A 13,138-nucleotide genomic window follows, 5' to 3' on the forward strand; every position below is an offset into this window, starting at 1 on the left:
AATGAAACACATTTAAAATCCACAGGCTCATGCTCACGGCCTGCTGTCTGCATAATATCTGCATGCTACACACCAACATTTCTCTGTGTGTAAAAAGCAGTGAGTTTTTACAGCTTACAGAAGCCAAAGATTTCAGGAAATCCTGTTTGAGCTCTTTAAAACATTTTTATATGATTTCACAATCACGTTACATTTGCTGCCATCAGCAAAAATGATCTATGAAAACAATGCAGATGTCATCACTAGTAGTCATTAGTCTAGTGTGTATTTTGAACTATTTAGAACAGAAGAGCAGTGAAGCGGACTTTTTAATCCGTGCTTGTTTAGCTTTTTTTTTTTTTTTTTTACTTTTTTCACCCGTGCTGTGTGAACAGAGCAAAAAAAAAAAAAAAAACCCCATCAGGGTCTTTATTTCATTTCATTTTTGAAATTCCTGCTACACAGTGGTTCAAACAGAGTGGGTGAATACACACGAGTCAGAGTGAATGTGCTAAAAGCAGGAGCTGAGACAGCAAACACTTTTAGCCATGGAATTTCTTGCTGTCAAAGAGGAAGGAAAAATAACAGCATGAACGTTAGTCAGAGAGGGAATTAGGCAGAAGCTGATATATATAAAGAAAAGCTAAAATCACGCTGTGACTGCAGCAGTTCTACTCAATAACTCATTTGGCATTATGGCAACATGCGAGGAGCTCAGCTTTAACGTGGATCATGGCTACCTGGAGGGTTTGGTTCGAGGAATGAAAGCTGGGATTTTGTGTCAGACTGATTATCATAATCTGGCCCAGTGTGACACACTAGAGGGTAAGCCTTTTGTATCACACATGTAATGTGTCATAATATGCAAATGTGCAATACCTGCAGTCTAAAAAATATAATGCACATGTGAGGGGGTGTTGGAAGCAATCTATCTATCTATCTATCTATCTATCTATCTATCTATCTATCTATCTATCTGTGATCAGTACCTTGTTTAACCTTTTCCTGCCTCTTTGGAAATGGCAAACTAACAAGCAGTGGAGTATAAAACATTTGATTTGCCATGTCCTCTGCTCAGATATGAAGCTACACCTTCAGAGCACAGACTACGGTAAACTGCTGTCCTCATCTGAGGGCGATTTGACTGTGTCGCTGCTGGACAGCAAGCTGAGGGAGAATCTGGTGACTGAATTCAGCTGCCTGCGCTCTAACGCCCTGCCACCTCTGTCTACCTTCCTTGACTATATAAGGTGCGCCTAGTCACTGCATGTGCTTTATTTATAGCTTGTGTCACAGGATAAGCAGACGCACTTGAACAGCATCCTGCAGGTTAGCTGCTGCTGAGATTTTCAGCTAAAGAGGACAGTGTTTACGCAGACAGTGGAGACCTTGTGGCAAACGTGGCGAGGTCGTCTTTATGTGATGAAAACCTTCCTTCTGCAACACTCTTTGTGGTTTATAAAAATGGGATGAGCAGGAAACATTTTACAGGGTAAAAGGGATATTCAATTCATGTGGTCTCTGTGTTGCCATAGTTACAGCTACATGATCGACAATGTGGTGATGCTGATCACAGGGGCCCTGAAGAACAAAGATGTGTCAGAGCTGCTCCCACGGTGTCACCCACTGGGAGCGTTTGACCAAATGGCAGCCGTGGGTATTGCCCGCACTCCAGCTGAACTGTACTCAGCCATCCTGGTGGACACACCACTAGGTAATCTCTGTTTTTTGTTTTTTAAAATTTCTAATGGTGGCAAAGATGTATATTATTAATATTTAATTATCTTTTAGCTCTAATACACTTGTGAAAGACCATCATTGACTTAAATATCAATGAGTCACTAAAAACACTTTAGTTTAAACACTTTGCACTGATGCATGCAAAAAGAAAACAGGTCCTGCTCACTCATCCTGCTTCATTAACCACAGCTTACTGGAAGTGGTTTGCACACACAAGCTATTAATTTAGTCATTAGGGCATTATGAACCTTTCTGAGTACAGATACAATATTAAATGCCTCACATGACCTCATCAGACTGGATCTTTTTATCAGTTTATTACAGTGATATAACGTTTATTTCTAATGCATAGCATTATGTGGAGCTCTGTCAACACTGAAATGTGTTATATTGTTATTACTCAAAGTATTAAAGTGCTATTCCAAAAACCAAATAACACCAAAAGGAAACAATAATGTTGTTATATTAGTTGTAGTAGAAGTATTAGGAGTAGTGGTGGGAGTGACAGTAGTCTCATATAATCTTAATGCAACAAAAGCAGTGATGAATATGTGTTTTGGATTCAACTTGTTCAGGCTGTGCCCGCTTCATAGTTCGATGACTCCCCAAATTAGAATTGGTTTTAACTTTTTTGTGTCCTTTTAGAGGTTCTCAAAGTGAGAAATCAAGATTTTTACTTATAAAAATGTAAAACTAAAAAGTCATTTCTTTCTTTAGGTGTTTTAGAAAATACAACTGTGGTGTCTTTTTGGTAAATTTTTGTAGCCTAACGTTTTAGGTGTCAAATGTCAAAGCCAGATTAGCACTAGTCATTAAAAGGCAATGCACGTTTCTGTTTTCTTTTATTTTTTCCTCCTTGGCTGTTAAATCCTCCTAATGTGTTCATAATACCTTCCAAGCAAGTTTGTGGACTGTTAGTTAGCAACAAGCCTAATAAGCTACTTCTTCTTATTTTAGACTTCTCTGGCTCTATGTTCCCTCAGCACAGCTAAAAATTAGTCATAGTTTACCAAAGCTAAGCATGAAGTAATGGGTGTGAGCAGGGATATAGTAAACACAGTTGTGACCATTTGTTATTATTCTTCATGTCAGGAGTGGGCTTCCATTTTTAAGGTCTACTTTATAAAAATATTTACAACATACTGAGGGTTACTGTGTTGTTTTATTCTCGCCACAGGTCAGTTTTTCCAGGATGCCGTATCTGAGTGCAGCCTGGATGAGATGGAGGCTGAGATCCTGAGAAACAAACTGTATAAGGTGAGCAGAGCATGGCATAAGATGGCATGACTAACCTATCTCAGCTTTGACACCTGTGTTATAGTATTTGTGGACATGCTATAAATATGCAATAAATTCTTTACTGTAGTTTATACTACTGTGATAAACATGCTTAACAGCTGCACTTAAGTTTTACTGCCGTGTCTGAACGCGATCTGTTTTTCATGAAATTTGTGCTGATCTCGGTGCCTTTTGTTCTACCGCACAGGCATATTTGCAGTCTTTCCACTCTTTCTGCAAGAGCGTTGGCGGTGCCACAAAGGACGTAATGTGCCCTGTCCTGGAGGTACTCTGGCTTTCTATGATGCATGAGTTTGTTTAACTGAAGTCTTACAAACTACTTGAGATTTGTTTTGCTGTAAATGCTGTGTGCTTTTATGCGTGCTGCAGTTTGAAGCGGACCGGCGGGCCTTCATCATCACCGTGAACTCCTTTGGGACGGATCTCAGCAGTGCAGACAGGAGTGCGCTGTATCCATCCTGTGGCAAACTTTACCCTGGAGGACTGAAACTCCTGGCCCAGGCGGAGGACCACGAGCAGGTCAAGGCTGTGGCTGACTGCTACCCAGTGAGTTTGACCTCATGTCCTTTAAGATGCTGCACGGTTGTTATTGCACATTGAGTCAGACATGTGGTCAGTGTAAACTCAAATTTCCCTGCAGGACTATAAAATGGTTTTTGATGACCCTGAGCCTGGATCAGATTTTAAGACTCTTGAGGACCGATTCTTCGAACAAGAGGTAATAACGGCTTTGTTTTGAACTGTCACGGATTTCTTTCCCACTTTTCAACATTGTAAAAAACATTTGAACCAAGCTGACCATTCAGACTTTCAAATATGAAAATCTGACATACAGTCACCAGCCACTTTATTAGGTACACCCCACCTAGTTGGAGCTCCTTTTGTCTTCAGAGCTACTTGAATTTTTAGTAGCACAGATTCAGATTCACAGATGTGCTCTCCTAGAAGATGCTCTTCTGCACACCTTGGTTGTAACTTGGTTATCAGACTGTTGCATTCCTAGTTTAAAGCAGTCTGGCCATTGTCCCATGACTTCTAGCTTCTATGAGAACTGCAGCTCACTGGATATTTTCATGTTTTAGGCCTCTGTAAACCCCAGAGATGACTCTATCATGTTTAAAATCACGTTAATCACCTGCTGAAAGTATATATATTTGTAAGAAAGTACAGGTGATTAATTTAAATTTAGTATTAGTATGTACTTTTCTTGTTAGGCTGCCCTGACTGTAGATTCTTGCAGCTTACGCATCTATCATTTTTCCAGGTGAAGCTGAACATACTTGCTTTCCTGCAGCAGTTCCACTTTGGAGTATTTTACTCTTACATCAAACTTAAGGAGCAGGAGAGTCGGAACATTGTGTGGATTGCCGAATGTGTCACACAAAGACAGAAGTCAAAGATACACAACTACATACCCATCTTCCAAAAGACCAGTTAACTAAGAAACAAGGATGTTTTACTACGTTTTAGTACGGATTAGTAAATGTGGTGGACCAAAGTGAGTCTTCAGCATCTTCACTGTTTGCACTACAAACCACAGCCTTGGTGTTACACTGTTATAGCACATCTGTTCCTCATGTGTATTGAGTTTCAAGACCTGATCGCTTACGCCTCAAATTGTTTGAAAGAAATTACTCTTTTTAATTCCAGACTTTGTGTTAATAATTGTCCTGGTCACAAAACAAAGTCTGAAAGGAATGATATTCAATAAAAAGCTGGTTTCAGCCGCTCCCTCCTCACAATGCACTGACACAAATCTTTAAAAAAAATGTTTTTATTACTTGCTACAGTGAATGTGTTTACATTCACATTAATGGGATAATCAACGCACGTCTAAACAGGACAAAAGCGTCACAGGAGGTACAAGAATGTGTGACTACACAGTGGAGTACAACATAAAAGTACGAAGGCAATATGGCACAAACAGTGGTATAAAGAGTAAAGCTGTCCGTTATAGCAGCTCACAGAGGTCAGAAACTGGCCATTTTTGCTCTTCATTAGCTTGTCCTTCCTTTACACTTTCACTAAAACAGAAACACACACACACAAAACAAGTTAAAACTACATGCAAAATATACATTTTGCATGTCTGAATTAAAAAAACTTGCCACAAATACACATTAATACAAGAATAATCATGCATGTCTTATTCAGTGGCCTAACTCACTGCAGTGAACGGGGACCTCCATGGGTATGTAGTTCTGCTGGCAGAGGTGAGCGAAAGCAAATGCTAATCTGCAGGGTGCTCTCGATGAGCTGAGTTTACACACAGACATGAACTGACTGGGATCCACCTGACAACACAAATGCAGGTTTGTGAAAAAAATCACATGTGATCAACCAAAAAGAGAAAAAAAAGGAAAAAAAGATGGAGATGGGGAAAACAGAAAGGTTTTCATATTTATCTGTTTAAACTTCCCTCCACGACGAGCTTTCCAAACATAAATGGGATATTAATAAAAATGTTCTGGTGAAGAAACCACCAGGACATGCCTGCTGTGTGGGTTTTTTTGTTACTCACCACCCTGAAACAAGAGCTGAGGGGAGAATCGGGAGAAGAGAACAAAGCGTCACAGCTCGCTGGACTGACGGCTGCTGTCGCAGAAGGTTCGATGCATGTAGGTTTCATCTAAAGTCACAAACAAGCGGGCAAAGCTAAGGAGAACCTCGAGGCTGACAAAAACTCTGCAAACATTTGTAGACACAAGATTTCACAATTTCATTGAAACTCGATTTCAGGAAATATTGGGATGTTGTCTGAAATACAAATTAAAGCAGAACGCAGTGATTTGAAAATGATTTAACCACCGAGAACCAAAACCACAAATCAAATGTTGACGCTGATCATTCTGTATTTGATCCCAGCAAAACGTTCCCCCCAAAATATGTTTCCCATTATCGTGTATCATTTTTAACACTTTCCAAATGTTTGGTAGATGAAATTAATGGCTCTCGCTTGGAACGCAAACTGTTTTCATAATTCCTCGTTTGTTGCATACAGTCAAAGTCAAAGTAAACTTGATTGTCATCTCTGCTATATACAGTTCAGTATATAGAGACAGGAGACGACGAGGCTCTAGTTCCATACAGTGCAAAAGAACAACAATAAATCCGGGACCGTGTTTTACATAATTTCGTTCCACCTCATGTTAACATGCGACGCAAATGACAATAAAGCTCCTTGAATCCTTGAAATATAGGAAGAGTAAGAATAAGAAGAATAAATATATATACACTTTGAGACTGAGGTAAGGGAGTAAATATACACTTTGAGGTAAAATTTACAATTGAGATTTAAAGTGACTTTGAAGTCATTGTAAGACGTAAACCCTCTTTCAGTTCTGAAGGTTCAATTCCAAGCAGGTCCTACAATACAATCAGGTGAATACAACCTCAAATGAGCAACAATAAATGACTTATTACTATGGCTGGGCCATATGATACCGTTCACATAATACCGGTATAATGTTGGGCAACAAAATGAAATATCGCTTTAGAACATGGGTAAAACGCGCATGCGCAGTGCCTTTGTTTTCATAGGCACATGGCGGAAAAAGCGTGGCGGCGACGGAGAATGAGAAAGGCGAAAGCGGATCGTTGGATGAAACGGATGAACCAGAACTGGTTTGTAAAAATGCTGCAACTTCACTGGTGTGGAACTGGTTTAGCTTTTGTCCAGCAGATACACAACAAAGCACTATTTTTGGTAGCGCATGCTAGCAGGCCGTCGTTATTACCGTGTTTTTTGGAAATACTGCACACTTAAAATCAATCCTTTGATTTTTCTGAAAATCGACAGTGCCCCTTATAATCCCGTGAGCCTTATGTATGAATTCTGGTGTTTACTGACCTCGAAACGATGTTATGTGGTACACGGCGCTCGAAAATCTGTCAAATGTTTTAGTACGACTTTGCTAAGCTACGAAGCCGCACCGCTTGATGGATTGTCGGAGCATTACGGCTATCGTAGGCAGGAGCCTCGCAGAGTGATACGTACTGTGCTTCAACATAATATTACCGTGTTGTGTGTGTATATCCTCTTTTTAAGTTTTGTGGATATTATACATGGTTATGCTGAGGGCTTGTCGGCCAGTTTCCACTGGAAATGCCTTTTGGTTAAACTGTCAGCAAAGAATTTGCATTTGCACTGTTAAATTTTTATATAACTTTAATGCAGATAAAAAAACAGCTGCTTGTTTAAGTGAAAATACATTGATGGTTTTTTTTGCACTAATAAAGTTGTGGAGTCGTAAAGTATTTTGTCTAGTGTCAATTATATCGTCACATTTTCAAATGTATATCGTGATAAATATTTTGGTCATATTGCCCTGCTCTACTTATTACAGCATGTCATTATTTATTCAACGCAAATAATCTAACATGCAAAAACGCTGCGCACAAAGTCTAACGACACCCTCACTGCTTCCAAAGGAATTAAGAGACTAATTAGCAGATCAAATGCATGAGATTAACTGATCATTAGTGAGTGTGAGCATCTCTATGAAAGCAGATTTTTGGCAGTTTGCTGCTCTGGAGAATTCAGCTGTGTGTTACCACAAAGTGCTCAGAGAAACTGCTAAAAACCCAAGAGCTACATCTCAGACTCCTGGCACGTAAGATCTTAACGTTCGAGACAGTACATTTATAAAATGATTGAATAAGTGTGGCTTATCTGGAAGGACTGCCAGGAGAAAGCCTCTTCCCTCAAAAAACTGTCACGATCTGTGGGAGGCAGGTCACGTTTTCTAGAAGATCCAAATGCAGACGCTTGGACTAATCCTAACAAAAGCGAGCCGTTTATTAAGGCTGATCAAAACTTTGCAAAAATACAAAATAAAAGGGAAAAAGTGGACAAAGACTTTCACTAACAGAAAACTAAATGGGGAAAAACTGGTAACAAGGAACATGAGCAAGACACATGGAAGAAGAACGGGCGTTCCGGCACAGGACAGCGGGACAATATGTACACAAGAGGATGGTGAGAGGAAGTGAAGGCACGGGAAAGGCAGCAGAAACAAATTAGACAAAAAATCGGAATTGAGCATTAAGACCTGCAGTGTGAACGTAGCCTAAGTCACTGAGTCGACCATGAACTCCTCCGTATACCAAAGTTTTCTACTCAAATATGAGATCATCGGTCTGACAGCTAAAGTTTGGCATCAACTGGATTATGGAACAGCTGATGGAACGACTGAAAAACATATCATTCGACGTGTTGCCATGGCGCACTCAAAATCCAGATCTCAATCTGACAGAAATGATGTGGCGGGCTCTTCAGAGAGCCGTGCATAAGCAAACGCCCAATGAGCTGAAGCAATGTTGTAAAGACAACACGGCCAAAATTCCTCCGCAGTGATGTGAGAGTTGTTGTTCATCTGAAGTCACATTTAATAATTTTAAGACTTGCTGAGGACCAAATCATTTTTATGTAAAACCTTAGAGCTGAAAAAGGATTTTATTTATTTATTTTTATATCTTTCATCACTAACAGGGTGATGACATCAACAGATGACCGAGGAACACATTCCACTTCATGCAATTCCAAACTTATGCTATAATGGATGCTGGAGTTGAAGTGTGTACTGCTAACAAGCCTTTCTTTGTCCCTTTCTATTTGCCCCCTGCCAAAAAATTGATTTTTATCAGTCATACAAGCAAACAGCTTTCCACTGATCTTAGTACATAAATGGACCCAAGCCCAGAATATTGCTATGCCCAGTGAAGTTTCTGTCTGCTTTTTCTTTCAATGTCAGAGCTTTAACATGTGCTACGGAGTGGTTTATATTTTTTAATAAATTCACTTGAGGGCCTGAAGACCATAACCGTTCATGATTATTTTAATCCTGAGAACATTCCTCGATTATTCAGTCCTTACCCAGTCCTTTTTCACTTTAAAACCTTTTTGTTGTATTTTCGATCAAATGTAGAGTTTAAGTAGAGTTTAAATGATTTACAAATCCTTGAAATCTAGGCTTTATTTCATATTGCACATCTTTTTGAGAACTGGACCGATGCCATGTGTTGATTAATCTCACTGATCCTACCTGCCAGGTGTAGAGAAAATCCTCCAAGTTTTTAGCCTGAGATCCGTCAAACATAGGAAAATCATTTCCTGCGTCGTTATCGTTGGTCCCAAACAGACCGGTGGAGACACCTGTGCAGGCGAGAAAGGTGTATATGTGTGAGAATATGAAGACAGATATTTATAACGGGCCATGCTGAATCTTTCCCACCATGTAACCATCCATCCAGAGTGAAGCTGCACAATTCAAGCGACAGGTCACATGACACAAACATCCCACGCTGACTGGACACCTGCACCACGTTTGATGCTTTCCTGACTGTCACTCCATCATCAGTGAGAAACGTGTGGCTGACGGCGCCGCTGCAGTCGGTCCTCACCTGCGACATAAGCATTTACTCGTCTTATTCCTCATGGCCTGAACGCTCTTTATTCGTCGAGAGTAACACATACCTGCCCGTTGCGCTGAACGCTGATGGTGTGGTTATTCATTTGTATCAGGAGGAGCTTCTGCGCGTCTGTGCCGAGCAGCAGCGTGAACGACGGATCGCGGCCGACGTCTCGGGCCAGGAGCAGTGGACACGAACCTGGCAGCTCGTACAAGTGACCGTCAAACGTCACTACGAACTGATCTGCCACCAACAGAGCTTGGTCTTTGGCGAGATAAGAAGGGAAAAAACAGAATTCATTGAACCCTCATGTGGTGTTACTCATGCGATGTTGGTAGGTCTGGTGGACTCACTGTTTTACAGGGTTACTAAATCAAAAATCTAAACCATTTTATGATCGGTGTCTTTTTGTATTATTTTGTCTTATTTTTTTTTGAACTTGACTCACATATAAAATCTATCTCATGCTCCCGTTTCTTTCATTCAGGGAACATTTCTAAGCTAGAGAAAATTGCTGCGTTTGTATCATTGCGCCTGGATGTTTGTAATGCTTAAAATAATCTCTGTCCCACATTCACCCTCAGTCTTATGGGAGCCACATCTTCTCAAATATTCCTCATCTCATTCTACATCCAGTAGCGAGCCGCGTGTCGCCACGTAAAAGTTCAACGTGCTGTTAACAACACTTAAATCACGATTAATGTAAAAAGAAAATCATATTAAAACAATAAACATAAATAAAGACATGAATAAGAAAAGGATGTCAGCAGAAGGCCTGATTAAAAGAAATGTTTTGAACTGTTAATCAGTTAAACTGAGCTGGAGTGTTAAACTGTTCCAGAGCCACGGTGCCGCAGGACGAAAGGCTCTGACCCCCCGTCGTCTTCAGTCTTGTATGAGCCATCTAGCATATTAGTGAAAACAGCGAGCAGCACTGTGTTTAACACGAAGTATTCTGGAGTGTGTCCGTTTAGCTCCGTACACGACTGTGAGAATTTTAAAAGAAATTCTAAACTCCACTGGCAGCCAATAAAAACAGAGTAAAGTAGGGGTGATGTGAGCTCGCTCGCTAGAGTGCGTTAGGAGTCTGGCTGCAGCATTGAGCGACACACAAAGTCCTGACAATGCAAAACACAAGCTCAAAAAGACAAAACACACCCGAAGGCACACGTGTACACGCTAACAGTCGCGTGAAGTCATCAGAAATATGTTATTTGTTCCGTTCATCGTGGAAACCAAAGGGAAGGAATGTGAAGCTGAAATAATAATAATAAATACTTCATGTTGACATGCAGTGCCCTTTTTACCTACGCCTCCACTCATAGCTGGTCTAACTCCATATTTAGTTACTCCATGCTCATTACTACATGTTTACAACATATAAGTCATTATTTGCTTTTAGACAAGTGCCTCCAGTACTGATTTACTTAGAAGTGTTATGTTGGTTAGATCAGGTATCTTGTGTTATTTGTTGCAGATGTGTTCCAGCCATGACCTAAAGTGTTTTGAATGATGTATTAAATATGAACAAAACAAAACAAAAACCCCTCTATGATGTTTAATCTAATAATCTAAGATAATACAAAACAAAGCTAACAGTTATGGTCCTGCGTGCTGACACAAAGGTTTTAGTTCTTTGATCTTTAGATTTTTGTTGATTATTCAATTTTCTTTGTTTTTTTATTGTTTACAATTCGATTCCCTCTTTACTAGTTTATCCTGGTCTTTCACTGTGTGTAAAGCTGCTGCACGTATCCATGGTCTAACCTCTGCACTTGTTAGTTACTTCCTGTTTTATTTTGTTAGTCATTTGTGTCCTTATTGGTTTCATCTGTATCTCGTTACCCTCGTCTGTCCACCCCCCCTTGTTTACCTCATGTATGAGTACTCCAGCTCTGCCTTTCTCTGCAGTTTTTGAGCATCTGTTTAGTCTCCCAGTGCGTTCTCTGACAGCTCTGGATTGTGTTTCCCTTTTGCCTCTGGATTTCTGTGTCCTTTAGACTTCATCAATCAAAATAAATGCTTACTTTTCCCCATTCAGTCTGTCCTGGGTATTGTTTCTCACCCTACAGCACATAACACTTTACTGACTTTTAAATAATATTTATATGGACTGAAGTGAAGAGGTTATCGAATACCAAGTGAGCGTGCCTAAAAAGCACTTCCTGAGGTCCTATTTGCAACAATTACCAGGCTGGTATTGCTACAGCTTGTTTCCATGCAGATACTGAGGCTCGCTCTGCCAGACCTGTCAGTTAAATCCTCACATAAAACATTTCAAACGAGATCTGAGAAAAGACAGAAGAAGAGTACAGTTGAAATACACCAGCCTGGGAACAGTGACAAGTTCTTTTTGAGGTTCTGGGACTCATGAAGTACAAATGGAGAAGATTAAAAACTGAGTGAACTTTTCCAGAAGTAGTGTGCCTTCCATCATCATCTAAGTCATCTAAGCAAAGAAAAACATCCAGTAAATCACAAAAGATCCAAGAAAAAAAAGAAAAAAAGAGAACAGCACGACTTGTACACCCGTAATAAACATCAGCGTTTATGACACCTCGACACTTTGTGTCAATGCGGTCTCAGTAAAATTGATCAACAGCACTGTCATAAACGTGTAAAACTACGGTAATTAAAACGGTGCCTTACGTGTGAAGGGGCTGTCCATGATCTTCCTTTTGAGGCGGTAGAGTTCGGCAGTGGGTCTGACAGCGGCGAGGGTCAGCAGAGGTCTCAGGATCCACTCCTCCAGGAGGATCTCCATCAGCCCAGCATTGGCCGTCTTTGACCGGGGCAGCTGTGGCAGCGGCACCGACACAATCACTGAACATTCACTTAAAAGGAAAAACAAAGGGAAAAAAAATCCAACTGGAATCATTTTTATCCATCAGTTGTACTCTGGATCAAAACTTGATCTTTAAACTTCTTGATCGAGTTATTGTTTAAGTTTAAACAGGTCCAGCTTTAGCTACGAACATCTAGGTGCACATAGCTTCGAGAGCATTTCGGTGACTATAATTCAACGTGTAGTTTGGACCTGCAGTGAACCCAAATAAACTGACCATTTTCAAAAACAAAACCCCCCAAAACAAAACAGTGATATAGCTGTCTTAACTCTGATATGTGTAGTACCTGGGGAAGAATTTGTAGACTGATGCAAGCCGTTTTCTGACTCCAGACAGAGCCATCGCCAGCCTGCCCTCAATCCAGTGGTAGGCATGCTGGCCTGCCTGATTGACACATTGACACATTCATCAGGTTCAAATAGGTCTTTTAGCAAAGGCTGAAACAATGGATGGGAACAATGTGAAAAGCACAGGAGGAAGAGTGGGTGTAAGAGATCGTGACACTTGAGCAACTGTTGTACATCAAAACAATCTATCCCTCTCTATGTTTTACATATACAGCTGCTATGTTTCATACTAATAATGTATGTATGAAATTATGCCCTTTCTCTTTTATTATGATGTGAAAACATTATAAGAAATAAGTATGAATCAAATAAACATTATGTAGTAGGATAAAAATGTGATATGGGCCAGCCTAAAGCATAAACAACTCATCACTACAAGCTGTCTTTTTCCACACGGGAGCGAGGGAAGAAGAATCCCAGCAGACTGGACACTACGCAGATGTTTTCCGTATCTCACTTTGCCAATATAAATGACTTTGCTGTTTTATAACATACAGTGCTGGGTGTTTTTTTATA

General features: G+C 40.3%; 2 protein-coding genes across 2 annotated transcripts in view; one reads left to right on the forward strand and one right to left on the reverse strand.

The window, feature by feature from the left end:
* Positions 1-495: 495 nt before the first annotated feature.
* LOC102213421 (V-type proton ATPase subunit d 1-like) lies at positions 496-4,768 on the forward strand. The gene is made up of 8 exons (XM_005720955.1): positions 496-804; positions 1,058-1,229; positions 1,515-1,693; positions 2,897-2,976; positions 3,206-3,283; positions 3,388-3,564; positions 3,659-3,736; positions 4,283-4,768. The coding sequence occupies exons 1-8, from the start codon at positions 675-677 to the stop codon at positions 4,454-4,456; spliced, it is 1,068 nt and encodes a 355-aa protein (XP_005721012.1). The 5' UTR covers positions 496-674; the 3' UTR covers positions 4,457-4,768.
* Positions 4,769-4,776: 8 nt separating this feature from the next.
* LOC102213132 (uncharacterized) overlaps positions 4,777-13,138 on the reverse strand; it is a 15,009-nt gene continuing 6,647 nt past the window's right edge. Inside the window, exons 9-16 of the mRNA XM_005720954.2 lie at positions 12,562-12,659; positions 12,079-12,263; positions 9,494-9,693; positions 9,252-9,420; positions 9,063-9,172; positions 5,540-5,647; positions 5,186-5,312; positions 4,777-5,042 (exon numbers count right to left, since the gene is read on the reverse strand). Of these exons, the coding sequence (XP_005721011.1) occupies positions 5,032-5,042; positions 5,186-5,312; positions 5,540-5,647; positions 9,063-9,172; positions 9,252-9,420; positions 9,494-9,693; positions 12,079-12,263; positions 12,562-12,659 (1,008 nt within the window). The 3' untranslated portion in view covers positions 4,777-5,031. The remainder of the gene's footprint in view (positions 5,043-5,185; positions 5,313-5,539; positions 5,648-9,062; positions 9,173-9,251; positions 9,421-9,493; positions 9,694-12,078; positions 12,264-12,561; positions 12,660-13,138) is intronic.

The sequence above is a fragment of the Pundamilia nyererei genome, unplaced genomic scaffold (assembly GCF_000239375.1).
Source record: "Pundamilia nyererei isolate P.nyererei 1_Seehausen unplaced genomic scaffold, PunNye1.0 scaffold00004, whole genome shotgun sequence".
Lineage (NCBI taxonomy): Eukaryota > Metazoa > Chordata > Actinopteri > Cichliformes > Cichlidae > Pundamilia > Pundamilia nyererei.

Bases quoted from the DNA above. Each gene is read 5' to 3' on its own strand.
- LOC102213421 (XM_005720955.1), top strand. From the start codon at position 675: ATGGCAACATGCGAGGAGCTCAGCTTTAACGTGGATCATGGCTACCTG. The intron at 2,977-3,205 runs GTGAGCAGAGCA...TCTACCGCACAG, and splicing joins TGAGAAACAAACTGTATAAG to GCATATTTGCAGTCTTTCCA. The intron at 3,565-3,658 runs GTGAGTTTGACC...ATTTCCCTGCAG, and splicing joins CTGTGGCTGACTGCTACCCA to GACTATAAAATGGTTTTTGA.